Source organism: Oncorhynchus tshawytscha, linkage group LG34 (assembly GCF_018296145.1).
Source record: "Oncorhynchus tshawytscha isolate Ot180627B linkage group LG34, Otsh_v2.0, whole genome shotgun sequence".
NCBI classification, from domain to species: Eukaryota; Metazoa; Chordata; class Actinopteri; order Salmoniformes; family Salmonidae; genus Oncorhynchus; species Oncorhynchus tshawytscha.
Window position 1 is genome coordinate 15316509 of NC_056462.1, and position 22487 is coordinate 15338995.

Below are 22487 nucleotides of genomic sequence, written 5' to 3' on the forward strand. Positions count from 1 at the left end.
TGTGTGAAAAGCTTTGCACAAATATTCAACAGAAAGTATATATTTTTTTGCATAAGAATAGACTTATTTAAAAAAGGGGAAATTTATTAGTGACACGTTCCAAAAATACATTTTCTACAATGTAGGTCGGTAACATAACAGAGTGGGAGGGGGGATACATACAGGTATCGGTACATACAGGTATCGGTACAACAATGGAATGTGATAACATAACCAACAGGCATAAATACATTTCTCGTCACCTCAAGTACTAGTAAAAAAGGGTAGAAAACTAAAACAACAAAAAGAATATTCAACTAAATCAGCGCAGCTGCAGTATGTCAGCTAGTCCCTACTAGCAGGCCTGTGAATAGAAGGAATACAATAGGGAGAGGGGGATACCTAGTCAGTTGTATAACTGAAATGTGTCTTCCGCATTTAACCCACCCCCTCTGAATCAGAGAGGTGCGGGGGGCTGCCTTAAATCGACACTAAGAACCTAGGTTCCCTCCTGGAATCTTCTAGATAGAACGACACGCTATAGTGAAGAAAAGTTCAGTCCTCTTGGGTTTTATACAGTAAATCATCATCATGTATCACCACGGTAACCCGTACAAAACAAACAGACGCTACGACTACTATACTGCTGTCTGCCGCTGCCCTCATTCTGACCACCACCGCCTCACAGCTTTAGCTTTTTCCTGCGGCCTCCTCGCGGGTCTGGGGTCCCTTCTCCCTTACGCTTCTGAGCCTGAGGAAGTGTGGGATGAAGAGGAAGACAGAAACGGAGTGTCAGCTCAAATGATCATAAAAATCGTCACTTCATACAATAACGTCTGCTTACAACGGAATATTGGTTTAGACAAGAGTATATAGTGGAAAAGGACATTGTGTGATATTGTTAGTGCCGTGTGTGTGTCTTCCTGCACAGTGATAGAGGACTGCATGACCAGAGAATTCAGTGATGGGCAGGAAGTGGAGCGTTGTGATCTTACAGAAGACTGACTCCGTGGTCCTTTCTTCTTCTTCTCTGCCTTCTCCCGCTCCTCCAGCTCCATGTTCTCTCGTTCAATCAGGGTGATCAGGGTGTTGCATCGCCTCTGGAGCTCCTACACACACACAAGTATACAACCACAACATGTGTAATGTTTTGAATTATTGGTTATCATGTTACTGAAGAAGTAAAGACACATTTCCATCTACAGGTTGTACTCTATTGATTCTACAACAAAGTTGTACTTAATTCCACTGTCGGCCCGGGGCCACTCCGCTCACCATGGCGGTCCTGGACTTGAGGAACCAGTCGAAGCGAAACTGGGGCGAGTTGCGGATGCACTGGCGCAGCTCGTCGTAGACCGACTCCTTTTCGAAGCCCAACTTGTGCAGCATGCAAATGAGGAAGCGGTCCTCCTCCTCCGTGTAGTTCTTCCCCTTGTTGGTGCCGTACGAGATCCTCAACTGGTGGAACGGCGCCTTGTAGCGACCAATCTATAACGAGGGAGAGAAAAGATGTCCTTCAGGGTATATGGTAAGCCTCTGGTAGACATGATCAGACACCAGCTCCAGACACATTCCTACAGAAGGGTTGGGAGGGCCCAGACACATTCCTACAGAAGGGTTGGGAGGGCCCAGACACATTCCTTCAGAAGGGTTGGGAGGGCCCAGACACATTCCTTCAGAAGGGTTGTGAGGGCCCAGACACATTCCTTCAGAAGGGTTGTGAGGGCCCAGACACATTCCTTCAGAAGGGTTGTGAGGGCCCAGACACATTCCTTCAGAAGGGTTGTGAGGGCCCAGACACATTCCTTCAGAAGGGTTGTGAGGGCCCAGACACATTCCTTCAGAAGGGTTGGGAGGGCCCAGACACATTCCTTCAGAAGGGTTGGGAGGGCCCAGACACATTCCTTCAGAAGGGTTGGGAGGGCCCAGACACATTCCTTCAGAAGGGTTGGGAGGGCCCAGACACATTCCTTCAGAAGGGTTGGGAGGGCCCAGACACATTCCTTCAGAAGGGTTGGGAGGGCCCAGACACATTCCTTCAGAAGGGTTGTGAGGGCCCAGACACATTCCTTCAGAAGGGTTGGGAGGGCCCAGACACATTCCTTCATAAGGGTTGGTTTTCACAACTATATCAATCATCTGATCAAAATAAAAGGTCTTGGCTCCCCAATGTTGTTCTTGTTAATGAGGACCTCACTGAAATGGCTTACCTTTGTGTCCAGTGCTTTCTTGATGCTGATCCTCCTCTGGATGCGGGCCTCTCCCCTCTCGATCTGAGCCATGATCTTCTCAATGTCCTGCAGCTCGTTGCAGCGCTCCCAGAACACAGCTGTGTGTGTACACACACACACGTTTAGATCATAATACTCTAGATCTCTGTCATACACTTGGGAGTAATGTCCACTAGCTATATAAGAAGTAGATTGATACATTTCCGCAATTTGAAGAAAAAAAAATAAGGGGTTCTTCTTACCGGAATATTCAATGACTTCCTCTGGGGTTTTGCCCTCCACCTCTCTGGCGATGTTCTCGATGTCATCTCTCCCCCACTTCTCATTGGCTTTGATGAACTGGTTAAAGTCACGCTTATTCCAGATGGTGAAGCCCTGTGGAGAGATCGATGACAGTTTGTAACGACACTAGCCACAAACGCTAACATTTGTCTCTACTTTGTAGTTGAAGCCATTGAAGAGTATCTCAACTGAACTATATGTAGTTCTATAAATATGACATGGAGTAGGGCACTATGATGAATGTCTAGAGTGTTTAAGTTGGAGGTCTTGTTTAAGCCAATTACCTGCGAGAGGAGGTTCTCCTTCTCCTCCAGCTCCTCCTCTGATAGGCCCTCGGCCTCGTCAATCTTGGCCTGCTCCTCCTTCTGGTGCTGAGCAGAGTTGGGCAGTTCTGGGTTACGAGGAACCTGGAGAGAAAATGTATATCACATATACACTTAAACACTCTACAGATACATCCCATTCTAAACTAAACCGACTGTGTTGATTTGAAACTGCAAAATGGCCGCCGTCTGATGGAACATTATCATACTGACGGCATCATAATTGACCACAGAGGAGGCTGGTGAGGAGAGGACGGCTCAAACACATATATACCATTCCAGCCATTACTATGAGCCCATCCTTAGATTTTAAGTGGCACCTGCCATCACTGATGTACCAACAGTTACACTAGTAACAGTACATGTTGTATACCTTGTAGCCGATAGTCTTCCTGTAGAATAAGATCTCTTTCTCCAGCAGTTCAAACAGCCTTGGGGGGAAGAACTGGAAGTCCTGCACATTGGGCTGCTTAGGTGGACGAGGAGCCTGGAAGAGGAGAACAGCAGTTTTAGTCGGGGAGAAAGATGGTCTGGAAGAGGAGAACAGCAGTTTTAGTCGGGGAGAAAGATGGTCTGGAAGAGGAGAACAGCAGTTTTAGTCGGGGAGAAAGATGGTCTGGAAGAGGAGAACAGCAGTTTTAGTCGGGGAGAAAGATGGTCTGGAAGAGGAGAACAGCAGTTTTAGTCGGGGAGAAAGATGGTCTGGAAGAGGAGAACAGCAGTTTTAGACATGGAGAAAGATGGTCTGGAAGAGGAGAACAGCAGTTTTAGTCGGGGAGAAAGATGGTCTGGAAGAGGAGAACAGCAGTTTTAGTCGGGGAGAAAGATGGTCTGGAAGAGGAGATGGTCTGGAAGAGGAGAACAGCAGTTTTAGTCGGGAGAAAGATGGTCTGGAAGAGGAGAACAGCAGTTTTAGTCGGGGGAGAAAGATGGTCTGGAAGAGGAGAACAGCAGTTTTAGTCGGGGAGAAAGATGGTCTGGAAGAGGAGAACAGCAGTTTTAGTCGGGGAGAAAGATGGTCTGGAAGAGGAGAACAGCAGTTTTAGTCGGGAGAAAGATGGTCTGGAAGAGGAGAACAGCAGTTTTAGTCGGGGAGAAAGATGGTCTGGAAGAGGAGAACAGCAGTTTTAGTCGGGAGAAAGATGGTCTGGAAGAGGAGAACAGCAGTTTTAGTCGGGGAGAAAGATGGCCTGGAAGAGGAGAACAGCAGTTTTAGTGGGGGAGAAAGATGGCCTGGAAGAGGAGAACAGCAGTTTTAGTCGGGGAGAAAGATGGCCTGGAAGAGGAGAACAGCAGTTTTAGTCGGGGAGAAAGATGGTCTGGAAGAGGAGAACAGCAGTTTTAGTCGGGGAGAAAGATGGCCTGGAAGAGAACAGCAGTTTTAGTCGGGGAGAAAGATGGTCTGGAAGAGGAGAACAGATGGTCAGTTTTAGTCGGGGAAAGATGGTCTGGGGAGAAAGCAGTTTTAGTCGGGAGAAAGATGGTCTGGAAGAGGAGAACAGCAGTTTTAGTCGGGGAGAAAGATGGGGAGAAAGATGGCCTGGAAGAGGAGAACAGCAGTTTTAGTCGGGGAGAAAGATGGTCTGGAAGAGGAGAACAGCAGTTTTAGTCGGGAGAAAGATGGCCTGGAAGAGGAGAACAGCAGTTTTAGTCTGGAAGAGGAGGGAGAAAGATGGCCTGGAAGAGGAGAACAGCAGTTTTAGTCTGGAAGAGGGGAGAAAGATGGCCTGGAAGAGGAGAACAGCAGTTTTAGTCGGGGAGAAAGATGGTCTGGAAGAGGAGAACAGCAGTTTTAGTCAGGGAGAAAGATGGTCTGGAAGAGGAGAACAGCAGTTTTAGTCTGGGGGAGAAAGATGGCCTGGAAGAGAACAGCAGTTTTAGTCGGGGAGAAAGATGGTCTGGAAGAGGAGAACAGCAGTTTTAGTCAGGGAGAAAGATGGTCTGGAAGAGGAGAACAGCAGTTTTAGTCGGGGAGAAAGATGGTCTGGAAGAGGAGGACAGCAGTTTAGTCATGGAGAAAGATGGTCTGGAAGAGGAGAACAGCAGTTTCAGACATGGAGAAAGATGGTCTGGAAGAGGAGGACAGCAGTTTAGTCATGGAGAAAGATGGTCTGATTCATTCCACACAGCTATCCCAGTGGCGTGCGTATACATAGCCAGAGGCCGGCGGTAGTGAGACTTTACCTTGGGTGCTTTGGGCTCGCTGACACGCAGGGCCTCTCTGAAGTAGGCATCCACTGCGTAGTTGGCCTTCCTCTCTCTCTTGGGTGGCTCGATCCAGTTGGTGACCACCTTCTTCTTCTCCCTGTAGTCCTCTCCTTCGAAGGTGTACACACTGTTGTCGGACTCCATGGTGAAGTTCCTCAGGGAGCTCTCGCCCATGGTGTTCATCTTCTCCTTCAACTCCATGGTCTGTCAGATACAAACACGCAGCAAAGCGTTAGCATCTAGCTACACATTGCTAATGTGTTTGGCCTCTAGATACTGCCACATCAACCCACATATAGCAATGCTAATGCTATCACATATTATATAAATGATCTGAGTGCAGATAAATGCTAATGCTAGGCCCGTCTGCGTTCTGACCTTCTTCTCGCCTCGCTCCAGGATCTCGTCGATGTCATCGTCGGTGATGTCGCTCTCCTTGGAGGCGAAGACGTGCGTGGCGCCGTGCCGGATGATAGACAGCATCTCGTCCTTCCCCAGCTTGTTGGCGTTGGGATCCACTAGCCTTCCTGCAGAACAGACAAAGTAGACACAGACAAGTCAGCCAGTTGCATTACCAAGGCATTGACTTCAATAGTGTAGGTTTAAAACTGGGAAGAGGAGATCCAAAATGGCCACCGGTGCAGTACCTTGCTGGATGACAATGGAGTCCAGTTGGAGCTTCATCTCGGCCCGCTCCACGATCCTCTCCTCTACTGTGTTTTCCGTGATGAAACGGAACACGCGCACCTGCTTCTTTTGACCAATCCTGTGAGCTCGGTCCTGAGAAGAAAAGTTAGATGAACCAATCAGGTAAGTGTCTAACAGTTACCAGGTAGAAGCATCTTGATCAATTAAGTTACTGGTGAGAGATTCTATTGAACGTAAGCTCACTTGTTGTGATATGATTCAAACTAGGGGGAATTGAACATGTTAAATCTGTAGGGCAAATTCTAATTAAAGTAATAGTAAAATGTCATATAAAAGACTGATGAATTAGTCCACGAACGTGGGTCAATGAGAGGTACTGACCATGGCCTGTAGGTCGACCTGAGGGTTCCAGTCTGAGTCGTAGAGGATGACCACGTCAGCTGTGGCCAGGTTAATACCCAGCCCTCCGGCCCTGGTGCTCAACATGAAGATGAACTTAGGGCTGTCCTCCTCATTGTACGCGTTGATGGAGATCTAGAGGAACATGGGAAATGTAGTGTTAAATGAAGTGTGTTCAAACTGCAACGAGTCAAATTGTTTGAATTTACAAGCCATTTATTAGCCTGGTCCCAGATCTGTGGGTGCTGCCCTGTCAACTCCTATGGTCAATGTCACACCAAGGCAGCACAAACAGATCTGGGACCAGGGTAATAAGCCACTGCCGTTAATGAGATCCAGGAGTGGGAGTCATAGTCGTACCTGTCTCTCCTCGTGGGGCGTCTGTCCGTCCAGGCGACAGTAGCCGAAGTTGCGCCACATGCAGTAGTCCTCCAAGATGTCCAGCATCCTGGTCATCTGGCTGAAGATCAGCACACGGGAGCCTGGGAGAGGAGTTCAAAATGGCCGCCAATCAATCATCCACCATGCCTACATTGCTGCAACTTTAACATAGTAGTTTGAATCACAAAAAGTCTGAAATAGCCTTTACACAACACCGTCTCCATATCAACTTTTCAACTTAGAGTTGAAAGGGCCAAAGAGCCATCAAACAGGCCATAAAAACACCAATTTTGTAACTGGTCTTAGAGGGGAGCCTTTCGTCCACCCACCCTGAGCCTTCATCTTGGGCAGCAGCTTGTCAAGGACGGCCATCTTGCCGCTGTTGACGGCCAGGTGCAGGTCGGTGGTGTAAGGCGGGCCGGGCTCGGCCCCGTCAAACAGGTACGGGTGGTTGCAGCACTTCCTCAGCTGCATCAAGACGTTGAGCAGGCGCATCTTGTCCATCTTCCCTGCAGAGTTCAGGATGTCTATGTCCTTCATCAGGATCTTGGTGTACCTGAGGAGAGACGGGACAATGTTTTCAAATAAACATTATAGTGCACGGGGCTGAAGAATTTGTTTGGCAGGGAAAGGGCATACGTTGACTGTGTGTGGGCTACTCACCATTCTCTCTGCATCTTACTCAGCCCCACGTACATCTTGATCTCTTTCTTAGGCAGCAGAGACTTCTCCACCTCATTCTTGATACGACGCAGCAGGAAAGGACGCAGTACCTACACACACGTACACAGAGAGAGAACAACCAATGAAAGGTAAGGGAAGGCACCATAACACTATTTAATAAAAACATGTTTAGTTCATTAGGATCCCCATTAGCTGTTGAACATGCAGCAGATACTCTTCCTCAGTTCACAAAAAACAGTTATAGACAAGAACACAAGATGTTACTACATTAAAATCGAAAGTAATACATTGTCAAGGCACCAAGAGACAAAAATACTATTTACTCAATATTCATATATACACAGTACACATTCATACAGTACAGTTAAATGTAAGGAAGTGTTTCAGATACTTACAGTGTGAAGACGTTCCACCAACTTCTGATCCCCCAGACAATTGTTGGTGTCAAACCAAGAGTCAAAGTCCTTCGAGAGAAAAACAAAAAGTTAAATCAATCCATATTTTCGGGGCCCTTGAAATAAGTAAAAAATAGAGAATATTGTTATTTTCACTAAGTGTTACTAAGCGTTATTCCTAAACTGTAGTATTAATGGAGGGCAATTGTCTGTGTGTTCAACAATTTGTTCCCCCCAGGTACATTAAAGTTAATCCTGTTTTATCTGCCTCTTACCTCAGAGGAGTTGAAGACGTCTGGCAGCAGGAAGTTGAGCAGGGCCCAGAGCTCGTGGAGGTTGTTCTGCAGCGGGGTGCCGGTTAGCAGCAGACGGTTGGTGGTCTTGAATTCACGCACTATCTCAGACAGCTACAGCACAAACATACACAGGTCAGACAAACCATCTAAGAGTCTTTTGTGAGTTGAGCCCATTGACGTTTTGTTAGTGTATATACACATTTTAAATCACACATTTACATTTAATCAAATATGTATACAGTGTGTGTGTGTGTGTGTGTCAACTTTAGAGGCTCCCTAACCTTTGACTTTTCGTTCTTGATCCTGTGGGCCTCGTCGATGACTAGGTACCTCCAGTTAAACTTCTTGAACACGGCCTTCTCTATGATGAGCATCTCGTAAGAGGTGACACACACATCCCACTCCCCTGGCAGCAGCACATCTCTGATCAGGGCATTCTGGGGAAAAAGAGGGTGAAGATACAGGGTTATCAGCAACATCACCAGTCAAACACGCTGCAACTGCTGTAGTACAAGTTATTGAAAAATGACTAACTTGCATTGGATTGCATTATGCAGAATATCCATTAGTCGTCTTATGTCGCAGGAAATCTACGTGTTACGTTTTCAGTTGCAGAAGGAGATAGAGATGAACTGACTATTTCCATGACAACATTTCTTCCCATATGGAACATTGGAAAACACATAAGTCTAAACACTGTCCCACAGTCACCACCTAATGCTTTCCAGTTGAGCTACAGCAATCAACATGCCCTGTTAATTTTACATCAGAGAATTCATGTGGTCTGCTGCTGCTCATAGCTCACCCTCTGCTCTCGGTCTCCGATGAGGCAGACTGCTTTGAGGGAGGGGACCCAACGTTTGAACTCGTTCATCCAGTTGTACAGGGTGGACTTGGGCACCAGCACCATGTGGGGCCCGGGGATGCTCCTGTAGTGCTTCATGTACCCCAGCAGAGAGATCGTCTGCAGGGTCTTACCCAAACCCTGAAGGACAACAAGCAAGGTGAGAGATATATATTTTTTTAAAGTACAATAATTTGAATAGCGATTTTTTTTATTAGCATGAATGGGTCTTTGGATGCTGTTACTGCTGTAGTCCAAGAGTAATCTTCATGAGTATCACACACACACACACACACCAAGAGATATGCATGTAGAACTACCGGACTATCCAAAAAGGTAATATTTTTCACATTAACTTACCATTTCATCAGCAAGGATCCCGTTGATTCCGTTCTCGTACAGAGAGATGAGCCAGTTCAGACCACGGACCTGGTAGTCTCTCATTGTACCCCCTTTTACAACTGTTGGGAGATAGATACAGCACAACATACTCAGTATTGCACAAGTTTGACATACTTACCGTTCAAATATGGACTACAGTAGTCGCGGTCAGGACTTTGCTACATGAAAGATGCACTATGCAGAAGCAATTTCATGGATGCTAAAATTGTAATAGTTCACCTAATTTCAGTTTGTGACAAAACAAGCAAGTTTAGTGTAGAGAATCTTTGTACCATCTAAACGGCTGTGAAATGTATTTTCCATAACATTTTGTACTTTCAGCTGTTTGAAGCTGGTGTACAATACCTAAAGTAAAAATATGCTAAACTTAACCATGGATAGCATAGAAAATGAGTACCTAGCACAGATCTACCGCATCTTAGACTTGCTTTCAATGAGAACGACAGATCTATAACACGCATTTCTATGAGAATTTGGTCGGGTCGCCCAAGAAGTTATATATTGTAGCTCTAATGTGTAAAACCATGTGACTGCTTACAGGAGGGAGATTCGTCGAAGCGGGTGCAGACGTTGGTGGTCTTGCTGCTTTCGCTCAGCAGCTCTTCATCCTCTTCCTGCTCTGTGCGACGATGACGGTTACTGTCAAAGACAGAAAGGGGTACCCGCAATTCATCAGAGACAGCATATCAAATGCCCCACACGTACACCCAATGTACTCCCACGGAAGACTGACGAATCATCGGGTCAAGTTGTTCTGCGTGTTGCGTTGTATACTCACTCTCCGACCGAGAGGAGATTCTGTTTCTCGTCCTTCTTGACACGAGGGCGCCCTGGCTTCATCTTGAGCGGGGAGGTGGGGGTTTTCTGGGCCGCAGGTTGGATGAAATGGGCAAACACCTCTGTCTGCTTCAGTAGGTACTCAAATCTGTTGGTCCGGTCTGATGCCTACACACAGAAAAAGCAGTGAAACTTTGTGAGCAACAAACAACGCTTACAACCGGATAATTACATATTAAAACTGTAAATGAACATCTAGCAGTGTGCCATTACCACTTTCTCCTCATAGGCTGGCGCTGTAGATGAAGAGGGGTCCTCATCTTGGGCATCCTGTCCGGCTTCAGAAGACTCCTCCTTGCTTGCCTCTGACACATCATCCTTTTCCTGGAAAAGAGGAATGCAACGCCACTTTCAAAACAACTGAGAACTCAGAAATCTCAGACTTCTGACCTAAGTGGCTTCAAGACAAGTGGGAACTCGAAAAAAAGAAGAAAAAAACAATCTCAGACTGGGAAAAATATTTTGAAAGGTCATCTAACTCTGAATTCTAAGTCTGAAACTTGAGCATCGTTCTAGAGCAGTGTTTCCCAACCCTGGTCCTCGAGTACCCCCAACAGTACACATTTGTATTGTAACCCTGGACAAGCATACCTGGTTCAACTTGTCAACAAGCCCTAAATGAGTTGGGTGAGGTGGGTTTGTCAAGGGGCTACAACAACGAATCTGTTGGGGGTACTCGAGGACCAGGTTCGGGAAAAACTGCTCCGACTTCCCAACCTGTAGATCACTGACGTCACGGTTTGACTGGGACTTCCCAGTTGTCTTAATAAGCTGCACAAGTATACAGAGGTTCGAATGCAGCGTCAAACAGATGTAAACAACTGCTACAATTGTATAGAAACCCTTGATGCGTATTAAAATCAAGTGTATTAGCTATAACGTTAGCTAGCATAGTTAGATGAGTGTTTATGAAACAGGCTACCTGATAGATCTACTATACAGTACCTCGAGACACACTCTCCGGGAAGATGGGTCGGAGCTGTCGATTAACGTTAGCTAACGACGCTAATGCTAGCTAGCTAAACAACTCGAGCTAGCAAAGACAAAGTTTGAGATGGCTCGATTTGGAAGTCACAAAAGACATATGGTTGATTTTAGCCTAATCTAAAACTTGTTGAGACATTTTTTCTAATGATGGGCTCAGAATTGGTATTATTATTATTTTGTTCAGGCTCACCTCCACTCCTCCGGTTTCTTCAAGTTCAACTGCTTGCTCTTTCCGCAGCTCCACGCCGTTTCCAGTCTCGGACATTGCTACCGAATTTCTTACTCGATTTAAACAGATCGTCTGTTTATTCGATTACTTCGTCCGCCTATAAATGGCAGATATGGTTTTCAAAAACTTTATTTCAGAAAATACGCTGCTATAGTCCTACTGTTTATTATGAAAGAAACTGGCTGGCTACAAGTGATTCATTCGCTAGCTTCCTTTCCCCGCTACCCGCGTTCACAAAGGTTCCGCTTTGTCTCGCGAGACTTTGTTAGCGTGGCTGCGTGTTTTCCCCCCAAAATGTTAAAACTGCACAAATGTACTGACTTATAACCCATCTGCTACATCTACCAGTCTAACTGCTATGCCTACCCAATGGCTATGAGCTCAGTTAATGCGTAAAAGAAGTCAGTGGAATAATACATTTCGTTTTAAGTCATTACAAACCATTGTCAGTATGTTTATATTTGTATTTAAACAAACCTGTAATTCTCAAAACGTTTATATATTTTATAGATGCCATTTTCGTTCTTTATTAAACAGGCAATGAGATCGTCAAAAGCAGAAGACTCCTAGAAAAATTCATGGTCCATCGGAATGACGTTTCTGCAGGGCTTTTAAATCAGCTGATTTTATCATGTCAAAATAAAAGATGAATGAGCTGTCAACAGGCGACTAATGTCAACTGGCATTTTCATCGGATGCTGGTGTTATGAATTATATTGGTACGTGATGTTTGGGAAGATACATTTCCGCTAGCTAAGTTAGTGACATCTCCGGCCTGCTTTGTTGCAATACCATACACAGCTAACGTCATGCTAGCATTGCTAGCTAGTTTGTTAAAGAACGTTAACTAGCCAGATTACGAAAAAATAGTTTATTATCCACACATGTTTTATTTGTGCATCAATGCTTTTAATCTCAGGTCATTTGAATTCGATAACATGCTGCTTGTGGTTACTCTAACTAGCTCAATGTGGTAACTTGTTTAGCTATCTAAGTTAGCTAGCTTTGTGATGATAAGGCAAAGCATGATGCTGTGTTGTTTTTGTTTACCTGTGGCTAGCGTCAAAGCCTTGTGATATAGCTATGCTTATATAACTTTTCAGCAATGGTAAAAACGATTACAGTTGGTTATTTACAGGTTGTTGAACGGACATGCCATGAAGAAATGGAAAGCTAGCCAGAATAAGTAACTGGTCACTAATGGTGTTTGATGTCCTGCTCGCTCTCGTCTTTTAGGTGTGGACTGCTCTCTGATCGTTCCCCTCACAGCTATATAGATCGCCTGCCATCATGGACAAGATTCTAGAGGCGCTGGTCAGCTCCTCTCACTCAGTCCCAGTGAAGAAGGCCATCGTGAAGAAGGTAGTCGAAGCCGCCGAGAAAGAGGTCACGGCGGAGCAATGTCAGGCCCTGTACACCCTCACCACTCGCCTCATCTTCTTGGGTGAAGACGCCTTCCAAAAACAGGTGGGCTTCCAGGTGCTGGAGGCCTATGCCCGCTACCACCGTGCTGATTTTGAGCTCTTCTTCAGCAAAGACTTTGTCCTGGGCCTGTTACAGCAGGGCTACGGCCCCCTGGACCGCAAGGACCCGGCCGTGGTCGACTACATCCATGGCTGCCTGCGGCTGCTGATCAGCTGCCCCTCGGTGCTGGATATCTTCTCCATCATCCAGACAGAAATCCTAAGGATGGTGTGCGAACGCCCTGAGGCAGCCCTGTGCGCCCGTCTTGCCACCATGCTCTCAGACTTCGTACAGTGCATCCCCCGGGAGAAGGCGGCCATTTTGTTCTGCCAGCAGTTGGTGAGGACCATTGGGTACTTCCACTGTCCTGCCAGCCAGGAGCGGGAGCTGAGGGAGTACGTAGACCAGGTGACCAAGGTCAGCACGTTGCTGCAGAACATCTGGAAGGCGGAGCCGGTCACACTGCTGCCATCTCTGCAGGAGGTGTTTGCTATAATCTCCTCCACTGGTGAGACTGAGGGAGGGAGCACCACACACAGTCACAGATGAGCACAAATTGCACTGTATGTGTCTAAGCATCAATGCCCCATACAAGTTGGGGCGGCAGGTAGCCTAGTGGTTAAAGTGTTGGGCCAGTACATCGAATCCCCGAACTGACAAGGTAAAAATCTGTCGTTCTGCCCCTGAACAAGGCAGCTAACCCACTGTTCCCAGGTAGGCCGTCATTGTAAATAAGAATTTGCTCTTAACTGACTTGCCTAGTTAAATACTTTTTATAAATCCTTTGAACAAAATTAGCAGTTTCAAATACAATATCAATTTTTACTGTACAGAAGTAAAGTACACTATAGTATTTTCTAATGCAGTCACCAATTTGACTACCTTCGCCCACCTATGGAAAAACTAGGAATGTCAGGCTTGTTAACACATGCTTGAGACTTGGAACAGTAACTTCTTTGTCATTTTAATGATCCAGGGTGGTGGAGAGATCATTCACCGCTCAATATCAGACTTGCATTGGGTCACTTGGTTAGGGTAGAGGTTGTAAACAAGACATTTGAATACAATTGGGACATATTTCATAAGCTGTGACCCCCCCCAAAAAAAAAAAAAAAACATCAGTCAATTATACTCAACTTTTTCTGTGTTCTGCACAGACCCCTCCTTCGACCCCTCCATTGCCCTAGCCAGCCTGGTCCAGCACATACCTCTCCAGATGATCACAGTTCTCATCAAGAGCCTTACCACCGACCAGAACGTCAAAGACACCAGCATGACTCAAGCACTCTGCAGGTCACTGGGTGCCTTTACTGTGTTTTTTCATTAGCTAAACTGAATAAAGGAATCTGTTGTATTTGCAGTGTGTATACTAGATGAGATGTAGTGATTTAATAGAGCTTTTCTGCCCTTATTTACTGTTCTCTGCATCTCTCTCTTTCCTTCCTCAGGATGATTGACTGGTTGTCCTGGCCTCTGGCCCACCATGTTGAGATGTGGGTCATTGCCCTACTGAAGGGGCTGGCTGCGGTGCAGAAGTTCACCATCCTCATAGATGTCACCCTGCTTAAGATTGAACTGGTGGGTAGTGTACTGACCACTTACCTCAGCAGGGTGTGTCAATGCACCAATGAGCTAAGATGGTAGTTACACATGGTAATAGCAAAGACAGTACAGTATGAAGATAGGCAGAAACTGCTTCTCCAATAGAAACCCCCAATCACAGTTGTAGGCGACGTTGGCTAGCTAAGCCCATACGCAGAAACACGTCATCGTGTCGAACGGTCGTCTAGCGCTGAACTGTGCATGTGCAGGCCGTCGATATGAAGTAGTATGAAACCTTGTCACTTTCACGAGGTTGGAGTATAACATGTTCAACTACTGAAGACATTGGCTGGAATCTAGGCTGTAGCTTTAGATTTTAAGACGAGTCAAAACTGCGGAACAATTTTTCACTTGACGTATCGAACGTCAAGTGGCCTGATCTGTTTCGCAAGCGTTCCCGGAAGTCTTGCGATGTTGCGCCTCTGGGTTTAGAAACTCTATGGTGATGGCATCTATAACTACAGAGTAACTTCAGTTAGAACTGATGAATAGATGATCACATGAACGAAAATGTGTTCCTGTAGTTTGGTCATTATGGTGTCTAGCTATATCACTTCTGAATTGTGTGTTTCTGTGTCAGTGTGTGTACAATACATATGCTGTATGTTTTATCTTTGTGTGTAGGTGTTCAACCGTCTGTGGTACCCCATCGTGCGACAGGGGGCCCTAGTGGTTCTCTCCCATATGCTGCTGAGTTTCCAACACTCTCCTGAGGCCTTCCACTTGGTAAGAAACACACAATACAACTTGTTCTATTGCGCACCGCATGTCTTTCTCTCCCTCATTTCCCCTATTTAGCTGAAATACCTTCAGGCTCCATTAAACTCCATTTCCCAGAAGCACTCTCCTCTCAGCAGGGCTCTTCCACTAATGAGGTGTGAAGTGTTTAAAGCACCATGATGGTCCTTTAGTTGACTGGTGGTGGTTTCATCTGGCATGATTGTCAATTCATTTTAAAAGGTTGATTATATTTAAGTCAGTGTGACCCCCCCCCTGACAAAAAGGGAGTTTAATGTAGCATGTGAAGGTTGATGTTTTTACCAGTCACTACATCAGTGTGTTTAGTGCTATTCTACTGCTATATGCAGTGCCTAGTTTCTTACACTGCACCTTTCCACCTTGTAACAGATGTGATGTGCATATGACCAAGAACATCATGTCTACCAGCACTGACTTTGCTGATGAGGATAAATTGACGTACCACGACTGTGATATGTTGGTTGTCTCACCTAGCTATCTTAGGATGAATGCGCTAACTGTATGCCTGCTAAACGACTTTAATGTAAATGTTTGTCTACAATACGTTCATTCAATGTGTGTTCCCCAGGTCGTGCCACACATAGTGAACCTGGTTCAGAGTCTGAAGCATGACGGCCTGCCCACCAGTAAGGCTTTCCTGCTGCACTTCACAGAGCTCGTCCACTGTATGATGTACCAGTACTCTGGCTTCCCTGACCTCTACGACGACATCCTGGAGGCCATCAAAGTAAGACACCTTGACAACGAGTGATCACACGAGTGTTGCCCTTTTTTTAATGTATCAAACATTTACTGTCCTTATATTATGATCCACCTGACATATATATTACCTTGGGGGGGGAGGAGTAATGTCGTCATTATTGAAGGATAGACCTTTAAAATTCGGACAGTGTACAATACTATGGAGCTCATGTATAGTAAACGGGATGTATGGAGTGTCTGAATGCTGTCTCCCTCCCCTCTAGGAGCTACCTGGGCCCGGTGAGGAGAAGATCAAGCTGGTTCTGAACCAAAGTGCCTGGACGTCCCAGTCCAACTCGTTTGCCTCAGGCCTGCTGAGGCTGCCGGGCAAGTCTGAGACGGGCAAGACTGGCCTCATCAACCTGGGAAACACCTGCTACATGAACAGTATCATACAGACACTCTTCTCAGCCACAGAGTGAGTAGTGGATTTAGTACACACACAACTACACGTTGCATTTATATTGAGTTGACCGCATGGTTAACAAAGCTGTGTATATACATTCTGACTTGAATCCTCTCACAATAGAATGATATAATGCTGCAATATTTATGTAGGAAGTTCTTATGAAATGCTCTGCGCGAACCCTTCTATGGTCCTGTCCCAGTTTCAGGAGGCTTGTCTTATCGTTACGTCTGAATGATGCCACTGCCAACACACTGATGAAGAAACTGCAGCTCCTCTTCACCTTCCTCTCACACACCCAGGTTTGTCTCCCACTGCTGTTAGTGGCCATCGAGTTTTTCAATGGAAATTACTATGGATCCATCCCTGACGTTTCACTTGGTGTGTGTATTCGGTGAGTGGTCATTCAGTTTGTGTGTCTCTCCTGCAGAGGGCAGCGTACGCCCCCAGAGTCTTCTTTGAGGCGTCTCGGCCCCCATGGTTCAATGCAGGATCCCAGCAGGACTGTTCTGAGTACCTCCGCTTCCTTCTGGACAGGTAGTACGCCATCTAGTAGACTACTGGAGCACCCTACAGCTCCTTCCTCCTGGACAGGTAGTACATCATCTAGTAGACTGCTGGAGCACCCTACAGCTCCTTCCTCCTGGACAGGTAGTACATCATCTAGTAGACTGCTGGAGCACCCTACTGCTCCTTCCTCCTGGACAGGTTGGTACACCATCTAGTAGACTGCTGGAGCACCCTACAGCTCCTTCCTCCTGGACAGGTAGACTGCTGGAGTAGCTCCTTCCTCCACCATCTAGTAGACTGCTGGAGCACCCTACAGCTCCTTCCTCCTGGACAGGTAGTACATCATCTAGTAGACTGCTGGAGCACCCTACAGCTCCTTCCTCCTGGACAGGTAGTACATCATCTAGTAGACTGCTGGAGCACCCTACAGCTCCTTCCTCCTGGACAGGTAGTACATCATCTAGTAGACTGCTGGAGCACCCTACAGCTCCTTCCTCCTGGACAGGTAGTACACCATCTAGTATGTGCTTCTACACCTGCATTGCTTGCTGTTTGGGGTTTTAGGCTGGGTTTCTGTACAGCACTTTGAGATATCAGCTGATGTACGAAGGGCTATATAAATAAATTTGATTTGATTAGTAGACTGCTGGAGCACCTACAGCTCCTAAAACCTGTATGACTCCAGGTACAGATGGAAAGAATGTATGTATAAATCTAGTGTTTTGAGAGAAGGATTTTAAGAAGTTAAAGAATTCATTTTCACTCGAATGGGTGTTATTGAAAAGGACGGCTCCATTTATTATGCTGTTACATTCATTTGCATGTTGTATTTTTGGTTGAACTTTCTCTTGTCTCCTCATGTTCTGTTGCCAAGGTTACACGAAGAGGAGAAAACTATCCAGGTTCTCATGACAGCCAAGCCAAATGTCTCCCCTGGCAACGGACCGAGTGACAACACCGGGGGTGAAACCTCTGCGGAGGATGCCAGAGTGTCACCCGTGGCCCCTGTGGAGGGGAAGTCCGAGGGGAATGATGAGAGGACGCTGATTGAGAGGATGTTTGGAGGCAGGCTGAGCACGGGTATCCGCTGTATGACATGCAACAGCGTCTCGGAGAAAGAAGAACCTTTCACTGACCTATCCCTGGCCTTCTGTCCCTCCACCACCTCCAGCCCTCTTCAGACCGAGGGCCCCTCAGAGGAATCCCGGGGCCCCTGCCAGGGGGCTGTCAACGGGGGCAGCGAAGCTCCCGAAATAGGCCCTTCTCCCAAACCCGTCACGGCCTCCACCACCGGCGTCCATTTTGTTCCAGGGTCCAGCGAGCCACCGCTGTCTGTTCCTGACCTGGTGGACTACTTCCTGGCGCCAGAGATCCTGGACAAGGAGAACGCCTACTTCTGCCAGAAGTGTGGCTCGCTGCAGCGGGCGGAGCGGGGGATGAGGGTGGTGGCGGCGCCCGAGTACCTCATCCTCACGCTGCTGAGGTTCTCCTACGACGCCAAGTGCCACGTGCGCCGCAAGATCCTGGACAACGTCACCATCCCGCCACTCATGAGACTGCCCGTGCACGCCCCTCCACCCAAACACTCTTCGTCCTCTTCCTCGCCACCATCCTCTCCACTCCAAGTGGACTCGCCCGAGAGCAGCGAAAACCTGGCCAAGAAACTGAAGCCGTCACAGAGAGAGGAGGAGGAGACTGGGCTAGAGGGCGACAACGGGATGGCAGGAGGAGAAAGTGCGGTAGGGGTGTGGCCGGCGGCCCAGTTCGTTCCCTACGTCCTCAGCTCTGTAGTGATGCATTCTGGGATGTCGTCGGAGAGCGGCCATTACTACTCCTACGGCCGCAACCTCAACGGGGCCGACGGAGCCCAACACCACCTAGCCAATCCCCTCGCCTTGGGGGAGGAGCCTGGGAACGGGAAGACTGAGCCCATCACACTCACTTGCTCCGGGGCGACTCATCCCAAACAGGAAGTGGAGGTGTACGGAGGCCAGGCTGCCGGGGATTGGCTGCTGTTCAACGACAGCAGGGTAACGTTCACTTCGTTGGGGTCGGTTCAGAACGTCACCAACCGTTTCCCCAAGGACACGGCCTACGTGCTGATCTACCGGAAACAGGATGTTACCGGGGGGCAGAACAGTACCGGGGGAGTGACGGCCAACGGCATGAGACTGGGCTCTGAACCTCCGCTGCAGAAAGAACTGATGGACGCCGTCACCAAGGACAATAAGCTCTTTTTACAGGTGAGAGAAGGGGGTGTGAGGAGTTACAGTGTAGTGAATGAGGCGTTTTCTGTTTGCTCGTGTTTATCCAAGGGCTCTACTAACTTTCATTTACAGTATGTTCATTTTTGATTTGAAACCTTTAAAAAAGGAAATTGTCTCTTTTTAGTTATCAGTGCATTTTTTTGTTTCATCGAATGAACTCTTAAATTGGTGACGTGTAAGCAGCCTCTTCCATTGGCTTTACAAGTAGGACAAGCCTCACCTTTGATCCCTACCCTGTTAACCACTAGAGGACAACAACCCATATTATAATAATCTGCTTTCATCTCTCTCTCCATGACCAGTTTTAGATAACAGGGTAGCAGAAGGGGGAAAAGCCGATTCACTCCAACCAATTATCTCTATATAAAAAGCCCTCCAGTCCCAACCTGTGTCGGCGCCTGTCATTTCTGTCACTAAATACAGGCCAAGGAGGGGTGACGCAGCCATTAGCATAACCGTTTAGTGTGATCCTGACCTAAATGATGCATCAGGCTATGCTAATGTATTGGCCCAGGGAAGTGGAATGTGTTCACTTATGATCACGCTAGCCTCCAATAACCTTCCTCTAATTGCTTGATTAGCATGGGACGCTGAGGTGCATGCGTATTTACATTTTAGTCATTTAGCAGACACTCTTCTCCTGAGAAACTTACAATTAATGCATTCATCTGAAGATGGCTAGGTGAGACAACATATCATAATCGTATCAGTACATTTTCCCTCAACAAAGTAGTTATCAGCAGGGGTGCAACTTTCACTGGGGACGGGGGGGACATGCCCCCCTTACACACACACACACATTCTGAAATAGCATTTTTGTCCCCCCCAGTTTTATCATTGGAATGTGATACAAAACAAGGCAACCATGTGCTTTAGGACCATGCGGACGCCTCTGAGCAGTCAGTAGGCTGTTTGGCATGTTTATCTGACTGGATACATTTTTTTTTTTTTAATATATAAATTATGTCCCCCCCACTTCTAAAACCAAAGTTGCGCCCCTGGTTATCAGCAAGGTCAGTGATGGTGGGGAAAATAAGTTTTATTTTTTTGTGGGGGTGGCATCGATATGTCAGGCACGTTTCCATATTCTTCTGGGTATTTCTGGTAATGTCACGCTTTGCTCTTCTCTTTTGGACTTGTTTTTGGAATTTGTCCTTTCAACTTGTGCCCATGTTCAAAATTTAACAGGACCCTGTTTTCCATGTATCCATTGATGGGATTAAAGTAGTTCTGAACAAGCTTTGATCAAAACATGTTGCAAGTATTCAGAAAGCCAACCATACACATGTTACACATTTCCTTTGTGCTTTCAAGATGCAATTAGTCAAGTGAAATTTCATGAGTCGTTAATCTCTAAAAAAAAAAAAACATTTCAACCACACATTTGCAGTAACCACTAGAGGGCAGCAGAGCTGCATTTTCTTGCTCAGACAGAAAACCCAAACTCCTGGGTCATGCTCATTAGGACAGGCAACATTTTAAACCATTCTGCAACGGAAAATTAAACTCCAGGTAGTCCCTGCCTGTTTCTGTTTTCTTCCATTTGTTCCCTAATGAACGACCCTCTGAACAGGGTTTTAATGGTCCCGAACTCCTTTGTCCAATAGGAACAGGAACTGAACGCGCGGACCCGAGCTCTCCAGGCGGCCTCTGCCTCCTGCTCGTTCAGGCCCAACGGACCAGACGACAACGAACCCCCGGGCAGCTGTGGTCCCTCGGGGGGAGGAGGAGGTGGGGGGTTCAACACTGTCAACAGACTGGTCTTCTGATGGAGAAGGGACTGGGAAGAATAAGTGAGAGACAAGTAAATATAGCACTGAAAGACCACTGGACTCTATATATGAGAGACATGCACAGAGAAGTCTGGTTGGCTACTCATTCATGGGATGGTAAAGCACATATGAACGTAAAGAGAGAGAGAGGGAGCGCGCTGAAGATCTTGGAGGGAGCACTTGAATACAGCGCATAATGTACACACCCACATGGACTTAAATCCAACACAACACTGAACTCAACACTGGACTCAACCTTACAGTGAGGGTCTTACCTCTCATGTCTGGCTCTGTCGTTTTATTATCGTCCATAACTCACAACTTTCTGCCTCGGGACAAGCTAGACCTCATAACCTTTTCTGGTTTGCATGCATTTCTTTCTTTTTTTCAAGCGGTGGGTTTGATTTTTGATAAGGAGATTCATTGATGTGTACTTGTCAGGTAAGACATTTTCATATGCAATAAAATGTACAGATATGGGTGTGAAAGTATTCAATAAACATGGAATATCATTAACTAATGCCATGAATACTGTATACAAAAAGTACAAGATGCGATTAATTTTTTAATACAAATTGAGTGTATTTTGCGTGAAAACAATTGCATGCTGAACGTTTGACAACGTTTTTAAGTGGGGTTATGGTTACTAACATTGACTCTTTTTAATTAAGTTATTCATTCAGGGATACTTTTTTTTTTTTTTGCAGATTTTGTGCCTTTTTGTTAGATACTATTAAACCAGATTTTACAAGCAGAATTTGACTGGAAAGACACAAACCTCAGCCTTGCTGTACAGTGTTTTAAAGTGATCTACAATACACGATTTTCCCCAATATTAAAGATGAATTGCTGAGGGTCTTGTTTGTGTCTGCCTGCTCTGTGCATCTAGCGCTACCCACAAGCCCCCCTGGTGAGTTTTACACATTCTTCTTCACGTTTCACATTCTTCCACGAGTGTCATTTAGATGCTTGTGTATTATTGGCTTCTCTGAACACACTGCAGTAGCTAGCTATCGGCCGTATGAATGCATGGCTGTGTTCAGCTTGTAGTCATACTGAACATTACATGTACTGGTCATGGTTCTTAGGTTTCCAATTGGACACTTGATGTCTGAGTGAATGTTAAGACTGGTTTTGAGGCACTGTTAATGATTGAATGTCCAGACATTTACCTTTGGGTGGTGTTCCCATTTAATGAAGTCTTGCTGTGACACAGATGAACGGCATGCTAAGTCGCGCTAACATTTCCTCTGCCAGTGTGAATGTGATTTCATCAGAGAACCTAGAGGGGTTGGGTTGAATGCATTCAGTTGTGCAGCTACCTAGGTGTCCCCTTTCCCTTCCCTAGATGAAAGACCGAGCAGAGTGGCTTTGAAGCTGTAGCCAAGACCACCTGCTTCAGATGTGGTGAGTTTATCACTGTGGTGGCTTCAAGATTTCTCATGCACAGTCCCGGCATTTGGTCAATTACCGGTGCTCTTCTATGCCCATAGGTGAATATGTTTGAGTAAGACTGAAGGAGTGTCCAGGAAGAAGGAAATAAATCCGTCCTCCTTGACAATCTTGTATAATACCACGGGTCTTGTTCATTAGGCACGTTCTGAAAACGGGGAGGTACTATCTGAACATGTCCGTTAACAAAACAAACACTAATTTTTGTTTTACGTTGCACAACATTTTGAAATGTTTTTTTCACGGTGTCCCCTAATGAACATGACCCAGTAGAGAGATTATAGGAGTAACAGAAGGGAGAGTTCACGGTGATGTCAGACAGACCTCCCATGGGAAAGCCTCATCATTCAAATTACCAGCCAGGATAGGTTTCCTTACCCAGTGGAAAC

The 22487-nt window shown here is 46.3% G+C and overlaps 2 protein-coding genes across 2 annotated transcripts; one reads left to right on the top strand and one right to left on the bottom strand.

Moving 5' to 3' along the window:
* Window positions 1-66: 66 nt before the first annotated feature.
* LOC121841821 (SWI/SNF-related matrix-associated actin-dependent regulator of chromatin subfamily A member 5-like) lies at window positions 67-11375 on the bottom strand. The gene is made up of 23 exons (XM_042312117.1): window positions 11087-11375; window positions 10123-10233; window positions 9851-10017; window positions 9611-9711; window positions 9031-9131; window positions 8632-8811; window positions 8108-8263; window positions 7806-7937; window positions 7531-7599; window positions 7115-7224; window positions 6781-7007; window positions 6431-6552; window positions 6053-6205; window positions 5671-5803; window positions 5402-5550; window positions 5000-5227; window positions 3189-3302; window positions 2777-2899; window positions 2453-2585; window positions 2190-2308; window positions 1255-1467; window positions 975-1088; window positions 67-730 (listed from the first exon to the last, which is right to left on the bottom strand). Exons 1-23 carry the CDS (start codon window positions 11159-11161, stop codon window positions 662-664), a joined length of 3099 nt encoding a protein of 1032 aa, XP_042168051.1. The 5' UTR covers window positions 11162-11375; the 3' UTR covers window positions 67-661.
* A 186-nt stretch (window positions 11376-11561) lies between these two features.
* Window positions 11562-21504, top strand: LOC112234713 (ubiquitin carboxyl-terminal hydrolase 38). Its single transcript, XM_024402964.2, has 11 exons — window positions 11562-11844; window positions 12362-13097; window positions 13747-13882; window positions 14038-14167; window positions 14816-14917; window positions 15519-15677; window positions 15916-16109; window positions 16300-16399; window positions 16528-16634; window positions 17482-18850; window positions 20482-21504. Exons 2-11 carry the CDS (start codon window positions 12416-12418, stop codon window positions 20641-20643), a joined length of 3141 nt encoding a protein of 1046 aa, XP_024258732.2. The 5' UTR covers window positions 11562-11844; window positions 12362-12415; the 3' UTR covers window positions 20644-21504.
* The last annotated feature ends 983 nt before the right edge of the window (window positions 21505-22487 follow it).